Source organism: Apis cerana, linkage group LG1, assembly GCF_029169275.1.
Source record: "Apis cerana isolate GH-2021 linkage group LG1, AcerK_1.0, whole genome shotgun sequence".
Lineage (NCBI taxonomy): Eukaryota > Metazoa > Arthropoda > Insecta > Hymenoptera > Apidae > Apis > Apis cerana.
This window is the reverse complement of record NC_083852.1, coordinates 5,942,063-5,960,830: the sequence shown is the minus strand read 5'-3', so window position 1 is coordinate 5,960,830 and position 18,768 is coordinate 5,942,063. Positions and strand designations below refer to the sequence as shown.

The 18,768-nt window shown below is 23.2% G+C and overlaps 3 protein-coding genes across 4 annotated transcripts in view; 1 reads left to right on the top strand and 2 right to left on the bottom strand.

Annotated features, from left to right (window-relative positions):
• Positions 1-64: 64 nt before the first annotated feature.
• On the bottom strand, positions 65-15,040 carry LOC107994855 (centrosome-associated protein 350). Its single transcript, XM_017051959.3, has 12 exons — positions 13,315-15,040; positions 12,905-13,068; positions 11,047-12,765; positions 10,692-10,959; positions 10,183-10,610; positions 9,890-10,113; positions 8,395-9,819; positions 7,875-8,035; positions 7,527-7,693; positions 3,430-7,447; positions 2,453-2,535; positions 65-2,367 (listed from the first exon to the last, which is right to left on the bottom strand). Exons 2-12 carry the CDS (start codon positions 13,001-13,003, stop codon positions 1,642-1,644), a joined length of 9,318 nt encoding a protein of 3,105 aa, XP_016907448.2. The 5' UTR covers positions 13,004-13,068; positions 13,315-15,040; the 3' UTR covers positions 65-1,641.
• Positions 8,205-17,651, top strand: LOC107994858 (transmembrane protein 70 homolog, mitochondrial). The gene is made up of 5 exons (XM_062080234.1): positions 8,205-8,382; positions 16,016-16,210; positions 16,341-16,394; positions 16,567-16,950; positions 17,023-17,651. Exons 2-5 carry the CDS (start codon positions 16,106-16,108, stop codon positions 17,284-17,286), a joined length of 807 nt encoding a protein of 268 aa, XP_061936218.1. The 5' UTR covers positions 8,205-8,382; positions 16,016-16,105; the 3' UTR covers positions 17,287-17,651.
• LOC107994856 (ankyrin repeat domain-containing protein 12) overlaps positions 17,301-18,768 on the bottom strand; it is a 20,065-nt gene continuing 18,597 nt past the window's right edge. For both annotated transcript variants that reach the window (XM_017051960.3, XM_062080159.1), the window contains 2 exons: positions 18,288-18,743; positions 17,301-18,031 (listed from right to left, as the gene is read on the bottom strand). In XM_017051960.3, coding sequence (XP_016907449.2) covers positions 17,852-18,031; positions 18,288-18,743 — 636 coding nt within the window. In that variant the 3' untranslated portion in view covers positions 17,301-17,851. The remainder of the gene's footprint in view (positions 18,032-18,287; positions 18,744-18,768) is intronic.

The window sequence follows — 18,768 nt, the reverse complement described above, 5'->3', positions numbered from 1 at the left end:
TAAAAAATAAATTTTTTTTACATTATTTATTTCTTCATATGCAAATATTAACACAAACATCAGAAATTTTTCAAAAAATTTATTATAAAATATATTATAGCTTAATTAAGTACATATTCAACACTACATACGTGAACAATATCTATACATAACAATTATATATGCAATTAGTATTAAACTGATTGTAAATAAAAAAATAAGAGAAAAAAATAAACACAAAAATTACATAATAAGCAAAAGACTTGAGAAATTTTTATAATTCTTATTGATTGATAGAAATTTCTAAAAAAGAAAGTCTAGTATTGTAATGTTTAATCTTATTATCATATGTACATTTCTAAAACAAAATTTTTCAAAGTCATGTTAAAAGACTTGCATCAGAAAGAAAATGTTTTTAAAACATGTTTAAGTTGATAATTCACAATTGATACTAATTAAAGCTAATGTTCCATTCTTCATCACTGTTGTATTTTTATATAATTAACACGTTATTTTTATTTTTTATTTTGTGAATATTAAATTGACATCACAACCATAGATGTAAATTTAAGTATAATAGAATAGAGTCAACATATTACCAATTAAAATTATATTAAAATATAATTGATTAATCAGTTTATAAACGCGATGCAATATAAAAAGTATTATATATTCTTGTTTTTTTTTTACACTTGTATATTAATTCTTATGTATTAAAGGGGCTACAATAAAAAATCAAAACTATCTTTTTATTACATATAACTAACTTGGAAACTAACTTTTTTTAACGCCAATTTATAAATGTTTAATTATTAACTATTATGTGTCTCTTTGAAATGTTTTCAATTTAGATCGAAATGGCCCCAAAGTATCAGTCTTTTGGTTTAAATTTTGTTTTATTATATATAGTTGAGCATAATTCTATGAAATCCGATACGACTTAATAAGAACATATCATATATGTTCCATGGTTGATAACTTCTATAACACAGTTATAGATATATATAATCAAAGGAACATTTTGTTCGAGTATTTGTTAAATTTTGTTCAAGTAATATTGTAATTAAAATCTTATTTATAAATTGTTATAAATTTTTGTTATAAATTTATTTCAGTTGAAAATAATAAAACAAATAAATAAAAAATATATTACATAATATAAATTTACTCGAACAAAACGCTCAAAGTTATTAAATTAATAATTATATGTTCTTAATTAATGGGATTGTTAAATATGTTACATTTTAATATATATGAATATAAATTGTGATAAATTTATATACTATTCTAAAACTTACATACTCTAATAATAATTCTGTTTTAACAAAACGAACTTATAGTTTGATTATCGAATTCTATAAGTCGACAATTGCTAATTACATATTATTCTAAAATTCATAAAATTTGTCACACCTTTTGTCTTCTTATGTACGAACATGAAATAAATAGGAACCAGCCTTACAAATCATAGAATACAAATAATAATTAACAAAATTCATTAAAATTATAGCAGTTTAGGCTAATTAATTTCAAAATAATATATACTGTCTTTTATAATTAACGATTATGTTATAACTCATATATATATCAGTACTTCAGTCATAAATCTTGACTTTGCAAATAAAAAAAAAAAAAGAAAAAAGAAAGAAAAAAATAAAAAAACTAAATCATTACTTTTCTTTTCTTTGCATATGCAACTTTAACTACATTCACAGTCTCCATTAACAGAGTATCTAATATAGTTACAGTAAGACCATTTTTTACTGCGAGTTCATCATGATGAAATTTCGTCCATTCATCTTCCTCAGCTTGAGCTTCTCTAGCCAATAATTCATCAACTCGATCTCTTCGTTTTCTACTCCAACGCATTACCATATTTTCTCGTTGTAATTTTGTTTTGAAACCGAATAATGTAGCCACCTCTTTATTCACATAAGCATTAAGCTCTTGTATAGTCTTAGGAATCTTCACAATAGGTTTTGTTTTTACGTTTGGTTTTGTCCAACTTGGACCTGGTTTTTCATATTCAGCTTGATAAACTTCAGCGATTGTTTCTTTACACAAATCAAAAAGGAATGTATTATAAATTCTTCTATCTTTTTTCATAGTCTCATCATTTTCTTTGGTTAATTCACAGATCTCAGAAGGAGCTTTTAAATTCATGATATCTTCTCCAGCTTCCTTAGCTTTAAATATTATTGCTGTGGCTTTTTCTGTAAATGCTACTAATTCCTCTATGTTTGAAGGAATCACAGCTGGAGGAGGAGAAGGTGATCCAAGCGATGTTGAAATTCTTGCACTTCCAGTAGGTGGAGTGTAGGGAGGTGGTGGTTTATTCGGTATTTTTCGAACATAATAGGATTCTTCTTCTGCTTCTAATTTTTTAATCTACAATAATGAAATATAATATAAAAGAAGAATATAAGAGAGATTAAATTTTATAAGATATAATAGAATGATAGAAATAAATTACCTCTAATTCAATCTGAAGTTGTTCAATACGAAGTAATTTTGCTTCCCAATCTGCAACTTCCATGCCAGGTTGTTCCAATGAAGCTGTGCAAATAAAAATTTGAAATATAATACAAATTTATGGAAAGTTTTATAAATTAATTATCTAGGAAAAGCAACACGAATCTTTATATTATATTACAGTTCACATTTTATTTCAGTTAAGTGCTTTGATGATTTAAAAAAAAAAAGAAACAAAAAAGGAAGATATCAAAATATGGATTGAAAAAATATTTTATTTTTGATGCATTAATAAAATTGTATAAAGCTGTGATAAAATCATACAAGATCATATATATGTATATAATAATTATTTTCTTTTGGAAAATATTTGAAAGGAAGACAGAAAATGTAATGTTTTATATTTTATATTCTGTTATACAATATTTACAGGCTTTCTTTGTGCATGTAGAAATTAATAAATAAATATCAAGCACTCATGCAATATTGATTTGTATAAAAAAACAAGTCAATGTTTATTTTATTCAAAGTTTCGTGTTGTATTACCTTAAGTATTTATTATCTCGACTTTGTTACTCTGAAAATAAATAATATATGACTATACGAGGCAATGCTTTGCACAGAAATATACAGCCAACATAAAAATTAATGTATATAAATAATGTTGAAATTCAAATTTTTATAAATTATGTCTAATATATGATTTACATCATATAAAATATTTATCCATTTATATATTCATTCAATAATATAATTTAAAACCTAGTAATTTAATGTTTTTAAATTTATAAATACATACATACATTTAATAGGGATTAAAACAATAAAAAAATATTTACAAAATATGAAAGAATTATATAAATATATCATTCAATTATATAAATATATATTTAAAAATGTAATTCTAATGAAATTTAAATTATATTGTTTTAATTTTATAATAATTTAACAAATGAAATTATAGAGTGAAAATCATACCTTTTAACTTATCTATCATAACTTCTATATCCTTTTCAGACGTTGCAACAATGGGTGTAGCATGAAATGTATTCTTCGAATCTATATTTTGATTTTCTATGTTTGGATTACTTAATAAATCATCATTTAAAACATCGATATCCAATCTTGAATCATTAAGATCTCGAGGAGAATCCATATCAATTTCTGATACACCTTTTGGTGTATCTCTGTCTTCACTTGACTCAGATAAAACATCTTGTTCCTCTTTTTTCTTTTTCATTTCATTCATATTAGTCACATTTTCTATTAATTGATTTTCTTTTTCTAATATTATCTTTTCAGATTTTTGATTTTCTATTTTTTCTGATAATGATTGATTATTTTTAATACTAATTTTATCAGAAATTTGTAATTCTTTATTATTTTCAGAAAGATATTCATTATCTTGAAATTTATTTATATCATTTTCTGAATTCAACAAAGGTTTTTGTGTAATTTCATCAAGTATTTTCAATACTTTTTCTGATTTTTGTATCGCTTCATATTTTTCTGGTATAGACGATTTTTGTACAATAGTAGATTTCTGAAGCTCGCTTTTATCAAATATTTCAGAAACTTCAAGACTTTCTTCCGAAATATCTTCATATTCTGGATCTTTCACAATATCAAAAGTTTTATTCATCATTACATTTAGTGATACATTGGATGTATCTACTTCAACATGCTCTATTGTCTTAATATCATTTACAATTGCAGGATTTTCTTCACTTTGTATTTTATTATCTTGAATTTCAATATCATGGTCATTTATTTTATAAGATGAAATAGATTTCAATTCAATAGAATCTGTAGAACATTTAATTCCTTTTTCTATAACATCCAATACACCTTCAGTTACTTCAACCAAATTATCAAGTTGTTCACCATCAGAACTATCTTGTTCTATTATAGTTTCCAAAAATTTTTGTTCTTGTGATACTATTTCTTCTTTATTTCTGTCTGTTTCTATGAATTCTTCTTCTGCTAATTCTATTTTAGCATCAATATCAAGTTCTGATAAACTTTCATTTTCTATATTTTCTGGTTCTAATTCTGTTATAATAATTTCTCGAGACTTAGATTCTGTACAATACATATTCTCGTCATTTTTAATTTCAACATTTGTTTTTATAATCTCAGTATTTTCATTAATTGTTATTTCTTCATTAATATTTTTATCATTGCTGAAGTTCAAAAGAGAGATTTCTTCATTAATATTATTGAACTTCATTTTATTTTTTTCTAAATTTTCTTCTAAATTATTACTTAAAGTAACATTGCTTGAAATTGATTTTTCTCTTTCTTCTATCTGTATTTCATTTTTATTTTTTATATTATCCATATCTGTATGATTTTCAGTTTTCTCTCTTATTGTATTATTTTCAATACTTTTTTCAACTTTATCCAATATTTTAGTGACAGAATCATAAATAATTTTTTGGAAATCATTAGTTTCTATACTATTTTCATTTTCCTCTATATCATTGTTTTTAGAAACTACATGCATTACATCTTTGCTTTTATTACCAAATTTTTCAAAATGGTAGTCTAATGTTTCATCAAATTTTATTTCATGTATTTCAATATTTGTAGATTCACTTTTTGGAATAAATGAAGAAACATCCTCTATATCTTCTTCTACATCATTCTCTATATCATTAATTATTTCATTTTTACAAATTTCATCTTTATAGTTAACTGATTGAGATATGTTTTTTGAATTTAATGTACTCAAATCATTAAATGATTTTGATGTCTGACTTTGAGATTTTTCCCATGCAGAAATAACATCAAATGAATTAGATATAGTCCAGTCATTTTTATTAAAAGTTTTATTCAAAAATATTTCTGATTGATTATTATTTTCAATAATTTCTTTTTTACTCATATTTAAATCATAATCAGAAATATCCTGTTTAGAACTTTTAATGGATTTTTGAGAAACTTCTTGAGGTTCTATCATCTCTTCAGTTTGTGTAAAGACAGTTTCATTTTTATTATTATTAGTTAATTCTTTAGATTCTTTTAATAATAATTCTAAATTCTTTGTTTTTGAAACTAGATGTATATCATTTATATTTTGATAAGACATATTATCATTTATTATATCTTTTACATAATCTATTGATTCTTTAGAAGTGTCAATTGTTTTCATTGAATTTGATAACTGAGGAGAAAGTTGTCTTTTCAATAATTCGTTTACATATTCTGTAACTGTTGCTTGTTTTGAAACATCTTGAACTTCTTTAAGTGTGGAATTATTCTTATTTTCTAAATGAATTTCTGTAGAAGATATATCATTTATTATTGAACTAAGATTGATATCTGTATTTTGATTTAAAGATTTATCCTTTTCATTATCTTCGAAACTTTCTGAAGATAACGAAGAACTTTTTTTCGATTTCAACGATTGATAACTTTCTACATTATGCAAATCAGTTAAATTTTCTTCAATATTTTTTTCGGGATATGTTGTTTCAAATTCCAAAATATTTATGCATCGATTTTTATCTTGAATCGATTTTGAATAAATTTCAGATAAAGATTTTACATTAGCAGAGGTATCATTAGATATTTCTTCATTTCTCTTATGTAAACTTAAATTTTTATTTTCTGATATCTCTGAACGGTCATCCTTAGGTACTTTAATATGTTCTGATATTATAGATTTTTCAATTTCATTTAAAATTTTCTTACTTCTTGCTTTATAATCAATTTCTTGGCTACTTGATTTAGAAGATGACATTTTACTTTGTGGCATTATAACAGATATTACATTATCAACTTCTTCCACTATACTATTGCTATCACTGAAGTTAGTAGGTGACAATAATCTTGTATTATTTGTTAAATATTGTGGAATATCGGAGTTACTTTCCTTCGAATGTAATTCTACATTTTTGATTTTATCCTCTTTTATAATTTCTACATCATAAACTTCATTGATTTTATCCGATATTGAATGTATTTCAGATATATCTTTTGATGTACTTTTTTCTTCATTTTGTAATTCATATTTTTTCTCTTCAATAGATTTTTTATTAAAACGTGACATCATTTCTGAAAGTATTTTCAATTCATTTTCAAGCGAGCTTATATCCTCATTCAAATTTTGATTATTTAAACGCAAAAAATCTAATTTTTTAGAAAAATCAAGACTTTCATTAACAGATTCAGTGTTTATTTCTGCGTTAGAATGTTGAATATTGTTAGATTTCTCTGATAAAATATGTTCCAAATGTTCTGAATGTTGAGATTTATTAATTTTAGATTGTGATGAAATAGTTTTAACTCGTGACTGTTCAGAAAATGTGTCGAAATCAGATTTATATTCTTTTAAATCAGATTGAATTGTAGTATCATATTTAGAAAACTTGACTTCCGATTGTGTATGTATATCTGATTCAGACTTTGGTGTATTGATTTCAGTTTTAACATCTTCAGAAATACTACTTTTCTTTACATCTGATATACTTTGTTTATTTTGTATTTCATTTATATATTGTTCAGTTCCACAAGGAATATTTTTTTCAGATCGAGCACCATCTGAAACTGATGACATGGAAGCAGAACCAAGTTTATCAATTTCGATTTGTTCTGATATACTTTCATCAAAAACAGACTGACTACTATGATTTATCATACTCGATTTTGCGGAACTTAATTGTTCCAATGTTCTTATGTTTCTTAAAGATTTAGTCATTCTTTCAGAATGATTTTTCTCATATCTGGCTTCAATAATTTCATTTTGTAGTATATTAATATTTTTCATAGGATCTTTAATTGATAATTTTTTTGTGGATAATAAATCGGATTCTGATCTGGATCTTAATAAATCATTGTTTTTAAATATATCTTGCAATTTTTTTAATGGAATCTCAGGTATTTTAAAGTCTGCCAATGATCTTGATTCTATTGCTAATTTTTCACTATCTTTAGAAGCTCCTTTTCTTGACTCCAATTTTTTGCGCATTTCGTAAATTGTCGTATCATATTTCTATTTGCACAATAGATTATTTAATATACATATATAATAAATAACATTTTAAATTTATTATTAATATTAAATTGTTTACCTTTATTTGATTCAACAAATTAGCTTCTAAAGCACGAAGTTTCTGTTTCGTCTGTTTTCTAGCTTCCCTTTTCAACCGTGACATCTCTATTCGTCTTTCGGCTAATTTTTCTGTTAGTAATTCTATTCTTCCTTCAATATCGCTCGTGTCCGACGAAACAGTAGTATCTATAAAATAATACAATACTGATTTTTAATAATTAAAACAAATAATTAAATTCGTAATTTATTAATAATTTCATAAATCGTAATTATCTATATAGATAATTATTTATTTATAAAAAAAATTTTATTTATGAAGACAATGAATTTGTTAATTATAATTAAAGATATTTAATAATGAAATTACCTTGTAAAAAAACATTAGATGTTGCAGTTACAAGTTTAAGTGCAGCTTGTTCCATTCGTGCAACACGATCCTCTTCCGTTCTTAATTTCGCATGCCAAGCCATCCACTCTTCTACACAATTTTTCCGCGATGTAAGCGCAGCTTCACGCGCATTTAAAATTCTGAAAAAAGTAAGCACGTCTGATAGCAGAAATAAATCTTCCATATCGATTTTATCAAACAATTTAAATGTGAAAATTATAAAAATTTGAAATCATTAAAAACAATTATTTGATCTTAAAAATTGAGCCAAATAATTTTTGCTATAGTAGAATACTGCAATAACAGTGGAATGCAGATCACTGCTGCACTGAATCTATTTTTACAATGCTTCATTTCATGATGTGAATATACAGTTTATTATTAGATTTCTTACACGTGTTTCTTCTTTCTAGTAATTCGTAATATTATTAATTCAAATTCAATATTATTAAACCGACGATAGTAAAATATATTAATTTAAAAAAAGGTATGTACTTACTGTTCGAGTTTTTTAGATGTTTTCAAATTATGATCTTGCGATCTGATAACCACGGATTTGGAGTAATTTCTATCACTCTCTCCAGAACTGTGATGAGAAATAGCAAAATTACCAATTTGAGATTTTGCTTCATCAAAATTATGTTCATTTTTGTCTTGACTACAACAAGAATTTCCGTAAATATCTACATTTTTATCAAATATTTTCTGACAAAATACATTCTCTTTAGCGTCATAATCGTCTATTCGATCTGTTAATAATTTTAAATTTTTATCTTTTGTATGTTTATCAATAAGTGCATTTTCATCGTTTTTATCAAATTGAACAAATTCTTTTTCCATTCTTGTTCGTTTATTATGATGTTTCACAAATTCTTCTGACATTTGAGAATGAGATTTAGATCGTAATATATTTTCTGTAAGTATACTAGATGATGATTTGCTTTTTTGACATTTTGAACTTTTACGTTTAAAATTTGATTTTGATTCGGAACTATATTGAGTTTTTTTAGACATGTCAGTTGGAATTGATTTACTACTTCTTTTAGAACTTTTTGAATACATCTGCAAAATATCTTCAGATACTTGTGATGATTTCGATGTTTTCAATACAGTATCTTGACTAACTGAACTTATTTCTTCTGATAAAATTTCACTATTTGTAGAAATAGCTTTTAAAGATTCTCTTGGCGATACTAGAATCTGAAAATGATTATCAATTACTTGAGAAGGTTTTGATTTTTTAGATAATTCTTCTACTAAAGTATCAGATTCTGATTTAATATATTCAGATGTAGATTTATTTAAATTTTGTTGTAATAATTCTGATACATCGGGAGATTTTCCTTTTTCGAAAAGATATTTTCCGGAAATATTTATTGAATGATTTGGAATTAATTTCGCATCAATCGAATTATATTGATTTGATTTCAGTCTAATAACATCTGCTCTGGGCATTTTTTCTTCAAATTTTCTTGATTTTATTTCGTATTTAGATATGTTTCCATCTTTTTGTGTGTTATAAAGACATTTTTCTTCGGGCATATTTTGCATAGCTTTATCAGATTTATCAAATTTTAAAAACGATGCGTTAGATTCTTCAACGAGATTTGTGAATTTATTATTTTTTAATAAATCAATTTTAGAAAAATGTAATTCATTTTCCGACATCTGCATACGAGCATCTGCTTGAGATCGATCGTGTTGCTGAGATTTATCAGAGTCAACTAAAGAACTCATAGAACTATTACTTCTTATATCATAACCCTTCATAGGTCCAGATAGTCTTCTTGGAGATTGACTATCTGCGCTTCGTTTTAATTTCGTTAAAATATTTTTAGTAGATATTTGAGGATTAAACATATTTCTTTGTTTTTGCAGCATTAGTTTACGTTCTTGACTTGCAATTTTGTGAAGCTCTTTTAATCTAAAAATAAAATTTTTATAAATATGTAAAAAATAAAGAAAACATTTCTAAATAATAAAAATTACGATACCTGTTCATTTCATCTTTTTCTTGTTGTAATTTTAAAAGTAAAGCTCTCTGCTTTTTTTTAACAGAACTAACACGACTATCTTGTCCAGTATCTCTTAATGCTCGTTTTTGTTCTTCTAGTTTCACTAATTTTTTAGTTCGATCGTTTAAAGTTTTTTCACGAGATTTGAACAACATCTCAATTTTATCATATCTTTGTTTTTCGTCTTTTATTAGTTGTGCAATCTAAAAATGTATAAAATATTTAATCTAGATTTAATTTCAAATATAAAAATTCTTAATTATTATACTTACTTCTAAATCTAAATATTTATTAAAAGAACAAGTTACATCTCGAGTTGAAATGCTAATCTCTGTTCCAGTTTCTGTCCGTATAGAAGATGTAGTTTCATGTAAGCTTATTTCTGACATTGTTCTTAATTTGCTAGGCAATGATATTTCTTCTATTTGATCTAAATCTTCAAATTGTTCCACTGAATCTAAAGAAAAATGTGGAACTTCACTATCTCCAATGAATCCTCGTTCATATGGTGTTCCACATATTTCTGAGCATCTACTTTGTACATTTCGTCGAGTAGAACGTATATCTGTTTGGGTTGCCATATCATTCACTGTTTGAGTTTGTACTTCTACTGCTACTGGTTTAGTTATTTTATTTATATTATCAAACTCATTTCCTATAGTTTGACTTGTAATATGATGTACCATATTTGCCGGAAACGCTATGTTAATATTAATATTATTATTAAGAATTAAATTAAAAGATAATTAATATATATCATAATAAATTTTTTTTACTCTACCATTATCAGTAGCAACAAGTTTATGTGCTTTATTACTATCATTGCAATGTTTAATATCATCAATATCTCTTTCATCCATTGCTTTAGAAAAATGTGGTTTTATTTGATTATTTGGTTGACTATGCTGTAATGATATTTCTTTTTCTTGATCTTGCCTAACATTATACAAACATTTTTCAACATCCATTACTTGTCTCAATGATTCATTAAAAGAGTCAAGAAGATGCAATTCAGCTTGGAATTGCATATGTAAGGCAGTTGGATGTAACTACAATTATAAAATTACTTTTGTATTATAATTATAAATTAAATAAAATAATTTACATATGTTAAATATGTTATTACCAATACTTACCAATAACATATTTTCTGATTCTGTTTCAATTTTACCCATATTATGTTTTGAACATTTCAAATCTGCTTCTATATTATTGTTTTGTATGAATTGTCGCTTTCGTTTAGATCGAGGTATAAGATTCATATCTGGAGTAACTAAATCACAAAATTCTTCTTGTTGTAAACGATTTTCATCTCTAAATGAAATTCTTTTTGGATCAAACAATGCACTTGACAAAATATTATCACTTAAATTAGATTCATTACTATTACTAGTTTGTTTATCTGTAGTAGCAATTTGCGTAAATGATTCTTCTTCCTTTTTTATATTTACATTAGTACATTGTGTTAAAGAATCATCTGTATATTTTGAATCTTCTGTAATTTTATTCAATTTACATATATTGGTACCTTGTGCAGTTTTTTCAGAATCTTTATTTTTCATTTGTTGTATAGAAATAGTGCTTGGACTTTGAGTTCTTACACTTATATTTGAATTAGTTATACTTTCTATACCTTCAGATTCTTTAGAATTTACTACATACATTTTGCCATCCATTTTACTTGTTGAAGGTTTTATTTTTTCAGATTTTTTATTCTGTTCCTTAAAAAATATATTTCCTGTTTTTCCTTGAGACTGACATGTTATTTTATGTTGTTTAACTTGCCTATTTTCAGACGAAAATATATATTTTTGATCATCCATCTGTTTTAACATATGTAAATCATCCTTATGTTTATAATCAAAATTTTCAAATATATTTCTAGATTCTCTAATTGTGACTTTATCTGATAATTTTGAAGATCGTTCGGAAAGTGATTCATTACTATAAGATCTGTTCTTAGATTCTAAAGAAGTATCTCTTGATTTTAAAGATTTAGTATTAAAAGACTTGTGTTTCTTATCATTAACCTTTTTAGCAGTTGATGTTGCAAAATTTTTAGTCTTTGATTTTGATGGAATAAAATCACTTTCCCTTGGCATATGAAATCTATCATTTTTTAGTTTTGAAACTATGTTTTCACTCATATTGTTAGAAAAATCTTTTCTAGAAGTATATCTTGGACTTCTGGATCTTCTATAAAAATCTTGTGTTTCATCCTGTTTGGAAAATAAAGATTCATCTTTTCTAATTCTTTTTCTATTTTCTTTTTCTCTGGAATTTTCTCTAACATATTCTTTTTTCTTTGATAAATTTGAAGATATAGAAATATTTGGCACCTTCAATGGCTCTATTTCACTAGTAATAGTTGATGAAACATCTGATGTTGAGAAATCTAATCTTCTTTGAACTCGCTCAAAATTTCTTGTTTTTTTTTCTCCTCTTTCATGAATAAATTCCTTTGAAGGTGTTTCAAATTTTGGAGATACCGATTCTTTGGATATACAATTTTCTCTGTTCGAAAAATCTAATTTCTTTGCAGAAATTTTCAAATCTGGAACTTTTAGTGGTCTTATAAAATCCATTTTATGTATAACCTCATGCAAATTCTGTGTACTATCAGATTTTATTATTCTCGAAGGTTTAATTGCATTTTTGTTATTTGATTCTTGTGTTTTTATATAAACCTCAGAACCATCATTTAATATAAGTTTTCGTTTCACAGCACTTATAAATGTGAAAGGATATGGTTGAATAGGTTGATATGATAATTTTTCTAAATTTTTTAAGTCAAATTCAATTGGAAAATTAGATGGTTTGTCTTTAAAGATTTGGTTGGTAATGTAATCTTGTTGCTGTTAAAATTATATTTTATTAGATTACATATTATAAATAATATAAAAAAATAATTAATATTACTTTTATTAATACAAAATTATATATATATATATAATATAAAAATAAAAGGTAATTAAATAAAAATAATTAACTCACTGCAGATGCTTCAGCACGTTGAACAATAACATCAGGATCACAAAAAAAGACATATTTCTTTTTTGCATTAATATCTTCTTTTTTAGAACTACCACTCATATTTTTATATGTATAGCATATCAATAAATTTATATTTACTGGTTATTGTTACTTGTTTGTCCATGCTTGAAAATATATAATATATATCATAATGATAAATATACTTTATATATATTGAATATATTATATATATTGAATAAAAAATTAAATTAAATAATTACTACAAGAAATAAATTATTTTGCATTTTTAATATATGAAATTCAAAAATAGTAAAATCAATATATAATCATGAACTTACTTAAACTAATATTTTAAAATAATAATATTAACATATAATTTAGTTATAAGCTTAATCTATAAATAAACTTACATTTAAATATTTAATACATTTGCCATTAAACACAGATAAAATAACTAATTTGAATAAGTATTGGATAAAATTTGTATTTATAACCTAATTTAAGAGATTATGTTTTATAAAATCAATTTTTTTAAACGTTCAATAAAAAATAATAAAAACGTTTTAAAATATTCCGATTAAAATATTCGGGTTTTTGTACATTATATATTATTCATATTTTCATAATATTAAATGTAATAAATCATCACAATCATTTGTAAACGACAATCACGTGGTACTTTGCGATTTCCTATTTGCATAGACTTGAAAACATGGCAACGACAAAATGTGAATAATCGATAACAGTAATTTGCAAACATGACATATGTTAACAATATAATAAAGATAATTATTTTTAATAACAAATATAATATTTTATAAAAATTGTATACTGCGATGTTTCACAAAAATAACATTAAATGAAGAAAACAATAACCATTGATTATATTAAACAAAACTATTAAACGACTTCTTTCTTTGTCTCTCTCTTCGAACATCTTAACTTTTTGCAATCAGTCCTGGTAACATTGACGCTTATAACATGAAGTTATGTCGTAAATATAAAATATATTAGAATGAAGATTAAGAAGGAATTTTTAAATTATATTTCTTAAAATATTTTTACTTGAAAATATATTAAAAAAATATTATAAACTTTATTTTGAAAAAAAAATTATAAAGAAAACATATTAGACAATAAACTAAAAAATAAAGAAAAAAATAAATTAATAACATTTATTTAAAAATATATAAAAAAACAATTTTTTTAAATAAATAAAAAATTTAAATATTATTTCGGAAAACATAATAATGATTAATCGAAATAAAATTTCATGAATTTTATAAGAATATAAAATAAATTCAAATATAAATTTTCAATTCATATATTTAAAAAAATTCAATATACGTATTTAATATATATGATAGACAAAAAAATAATATTTAGCTCAACTAAGAATTAATAAATGTGAAATGTGAAATTAATTTTAAATTAATTTTCTTTTATTTTTTATTTTTTTTGTTGGATCAAATTTTTATTTAAATTTTATCACAATTATTAGTTTCACTATCAGAATATATTATATTTTTAAAAAAAGATGTTTAAAATTACCTGGAGAATCTATATTTAATATCTATATTTTTTACATTAAAAATTAAAACACATTGTAATTTTGAAAGAAAAATAATAAAAATATTTTATATAAGTAATAAAAATTTAATTGATATTTTCTATGGTTATCAGGCGCTAAAAATAAGTATAAATAAAAGTGGATAAAACAAAAACAAAGATAGAATAAAATTAGAGAATTAATTCAGAATACATCTACTGTAAATGAAATATATAAAAAGAATAATTAATCATGCAAGAGAAATAAAAATAAAAATAAAAGTTGATCGTCAACCCCATCTCTAAAATGTCAAAAACATTTTTTTAAAAACAGAATAAGATAGAGTAAAAATTAAAAATCAGTGTCATCTGTTGAATATTTTTTAAAATATATTTTTATAAGTAATATAAGCATAAATTAGATAAATTTTATCTATCTCTTGTTTATAATTTTATTTTTATATAATAGCATAAAAATTATTTCATGTGTAGGTTTAATAGTCTATAAAAAAATATTGGATCATGTAAATCATTAGTAGGAAATTATTGAATTAGATATTTCTAAAGAAGATAATAAAGAGATAATAAATTCTTGTCCTTTGTTTATCTTTCTTTTATCATTTGATTTCTTTGTTTATATTTGCTTTGCATAATTTATTTTATTTTTTCATTTAAGATACTCAAGATATATAAGTATAGTTTGTTTATTATTAACAGGAATTAAAATATCTATGAATTTATTTGATATATATATATTTGAAAGGATATTAAAGAAATTATTTTTAATAATTTTTTTAACTTTATCATCTTTGTGATTGAATTGAATTAATTCCTATATTCACTATTATGAACAAAATAATTTTTATATTTCTTCTAAGATGAAGTTACAGATTCTTATTTGTGATGAATCAGATATCTAATTTATAATGAAGTTATTAATCTTCCTTTTTGAAAATATTATATAACTAATATTAATTAATCGTTAATTATTGTTAAAAAAATTCAAAGAATTAATCTAGATTATTTTTTTTCATTGCTATTTTATTAAATAATCTTAGATAATTCTTTTATAGATTTTTATTATTTTAAAATATATATTGTCTATTTTATTTATTATTTATAATTCCCGCCGAAATAAATCAAAATCCTGTCACAATTAAATCTGCGTTTTTGATGATGTGAATGATATAAAAATGACAGTAATAATAGAATTCTAATATCATAGGAATTTGAAACACAAAAATATATTGCATAATTTGGTTATTTTTATATTTAATTTAATGTAGATCAACCACTTTGTTAGTAAAATCATAATATAGTATTTTGTATTTTTTTTCATGTTTTTAAATCTATTTTAAATTTCATTTGTGTCAACTTTATATATGTTGTATATACCAAGAATGATAACAAGAAATTCTTAATCGTCAAATTATGTAACAGAAAAATATATATATAATGTCTAATTTTTATTTAATTTATAATCAATTTTTTACATGAACAGTAATTTAGACATGGAATATAAAAATATAGTAGATCTATTTTATACTTTGTTTGTGCTTAAAGCTAGTTCCTTGACGTGACGAAGTCTAAAATACTTACCTGGATATTTGAATATCTAAAGAAAGAAAAAGAATCTATTATTAATTATTAATCATGGTTTTATTATTACGAAATTGGATTTTAAGCCAAAAGAAATTGTTTATGCAAGAAGTTGTATTATTCAGAATTTCTATGTATTATAAATGTAGTAATATCAAGGTTAGAAATTTATATTTTAAAATAATATAATTATTAGTATATATATATAGTATAATTTTGAAAAATTAATATTCTAATAATTTATTTATTTTAAATATGTATATATTTTAAAATGTATTTTATTTTGTAGAACATAACAAGAGAATATAATAGATGTATTCAAAAATATACACCATTTTTGCAAGTAAGACATTTTTTTGATAAAAATAATAAAAAAGATAAAAAATTAATATATAGGAATTATAATATAATATAATTATCAATATATATATAGTATAATTTTGAAAAATTAATATTCTATTTATTTATTTTAAATGTATTTATATATTTTAATTAAAATATATTTTATTTTGTAGAATATAACAAGGGAATATAATAGATGTATTCAAAAAAATACACCATTTTTGCAAGTAAGACATTTTTCTGATGAAAACAATAAAAAAGATAAAGAATTAATATATATAGGAACTATGAAAAATAAAGTCATTAGTCTTAAAGTATTGTCTTTACTGTCGACAACATTATCAATAATTTTTCAACCGTATATGTTTATGAAACTCATGGAAGAAGATAGTCTAACAACTATGATAGCAATTTTGACATTGTTCAATTTAATTACTATAGGAAATCCTATTTTCATACATTATGTAACAAAAAGATATGCAATTGAAATGCATTATTATCCTAAAGAAGACAAATATAGTGCTACAGTATATACATTATTTCTTAGGCGTAAAACGGTATTTATATTTTTAATTTTACTATTATTTATTAATATAATTTAATATAATCTAATTATTTATATATTGCAGATAAAATTTACTCCAAATGATGTAACTGAAGGTAAATATCATTTTGCATTACCAATATCAACTTGCTATGTAAAAAATAAACCCTTATTTTTTTTGGAAGACAATTTTTTAGATCATAAACACTATCTTAATATAATGAATTATAATAAACCCATAGATTTTCAAATGGAATCATTAAATGTAAATGCAATCAATCAATCTCCAATTGTTAATTCAAGCCCTCAAATAGAAAACAAAAATGAAAATTTGAGAGAAAAAAAATAATTTAACTTGTATAGTTTTGTGTATAGTTTTATTTATTACATGGCATTTTAGTCTATAGTTTTTATACATTATTTAAAAGCAATATATAAGTTGCTAGGTACAAAATATATACATCATTACAAAGAGACTGTATACTGAAAAATATAATATCAAAATATTAACACATAAGATTTTTTAAGTGTTGAATTTGCAGAATATTACAAATCCCTAGTCAATATTTATAATTTTCATTTGTTCATTCCTTTAATGACATAATTTACGAATAAAACATGTTAAATAATAAACATGAAAAAAATAATATATATAATCCTAATGTATGTAAATTTAGAGAAATACATTAAAAATAATATAATATTGCAATTTAATTAAAGTGTCAAATGTTTTTTAAATATAGCCTCCACATGTAATAATAGTTTTAAAAGTAGTACAATATAATTTCGTAACCGTGTAAAAACGGCGGGTACGTTTTATTAAAGAGATCACAGATTATAATTATACACTTTGATATTATTTCAAAGGTATAAAAGAAATATTTACGACGAATAAATTGTGCAATTATTGTACATTAAGCTGGGAGCAAATCGAAATCATCTGAAACATGTACCATTGGAACATGAATATCTTCTATTTGAGGTGTTGCTTTAAATTCACATAATCCAACTTCTTTTAATTTCCATTCCCAATCCATTCTTTGTACAGCATGTAATGATTCAGCTTCATTGTGATGCCTTAATAACATTGCTTCCTAAAATAGTATAATTTTTTATCTTAATATTTTATTCCAATTTATATTATCTTTTAATATAATAAATACAATAATATTAATATTTATTAATGTATTACATTTTTTAAACTGACAAACATGAAAAAATGCTTATCAATTGGTTTTTATATAACAATTTAATTTAACCTGAATAATTAAAGACAAAGTATGAATTTACGAGTATCTACATAATAATTCAGGTATAAATATATATTACAATAATCCTTATAATTTTTACCTTAATCTTTTCCCATTTGTCATCTACATCTTGTAACCAACTCAAAAATAATCTACCATTATATCTACTTCTTGCATTTCTATCTTTTTCTTCTTGTTCTGGTGTAATAACATTATACACTTCCTCATCTTTTAATATGGTACAAACAGAAAAAGGAAGAGATTGATTGGCCAGAGCTCTAGCAGCTCTACCATGTACTCTAAGAATTTCCTGTTCTACTGATAAAACTAGCTTTTCTTTTTCAACGACGTGTTGCATTCTAAGACGATATCTTTCTTTTTCTTGTTCAATATATAAATCTTTCATAGCGCCTTGTAATCCAACCGGAGGATTAACGTTTGGTTCTTTATTTGCATTTCCAGCTAATACGTATGTACAACGATTCATTAAATAATCCTTAAAACCCTGAGGTGGTTTTGGTTGAACTGGAAAAAGACCTTTTCTTCTTCGTTCGATCTAAAAGAATAAAAGTAATGCAAAT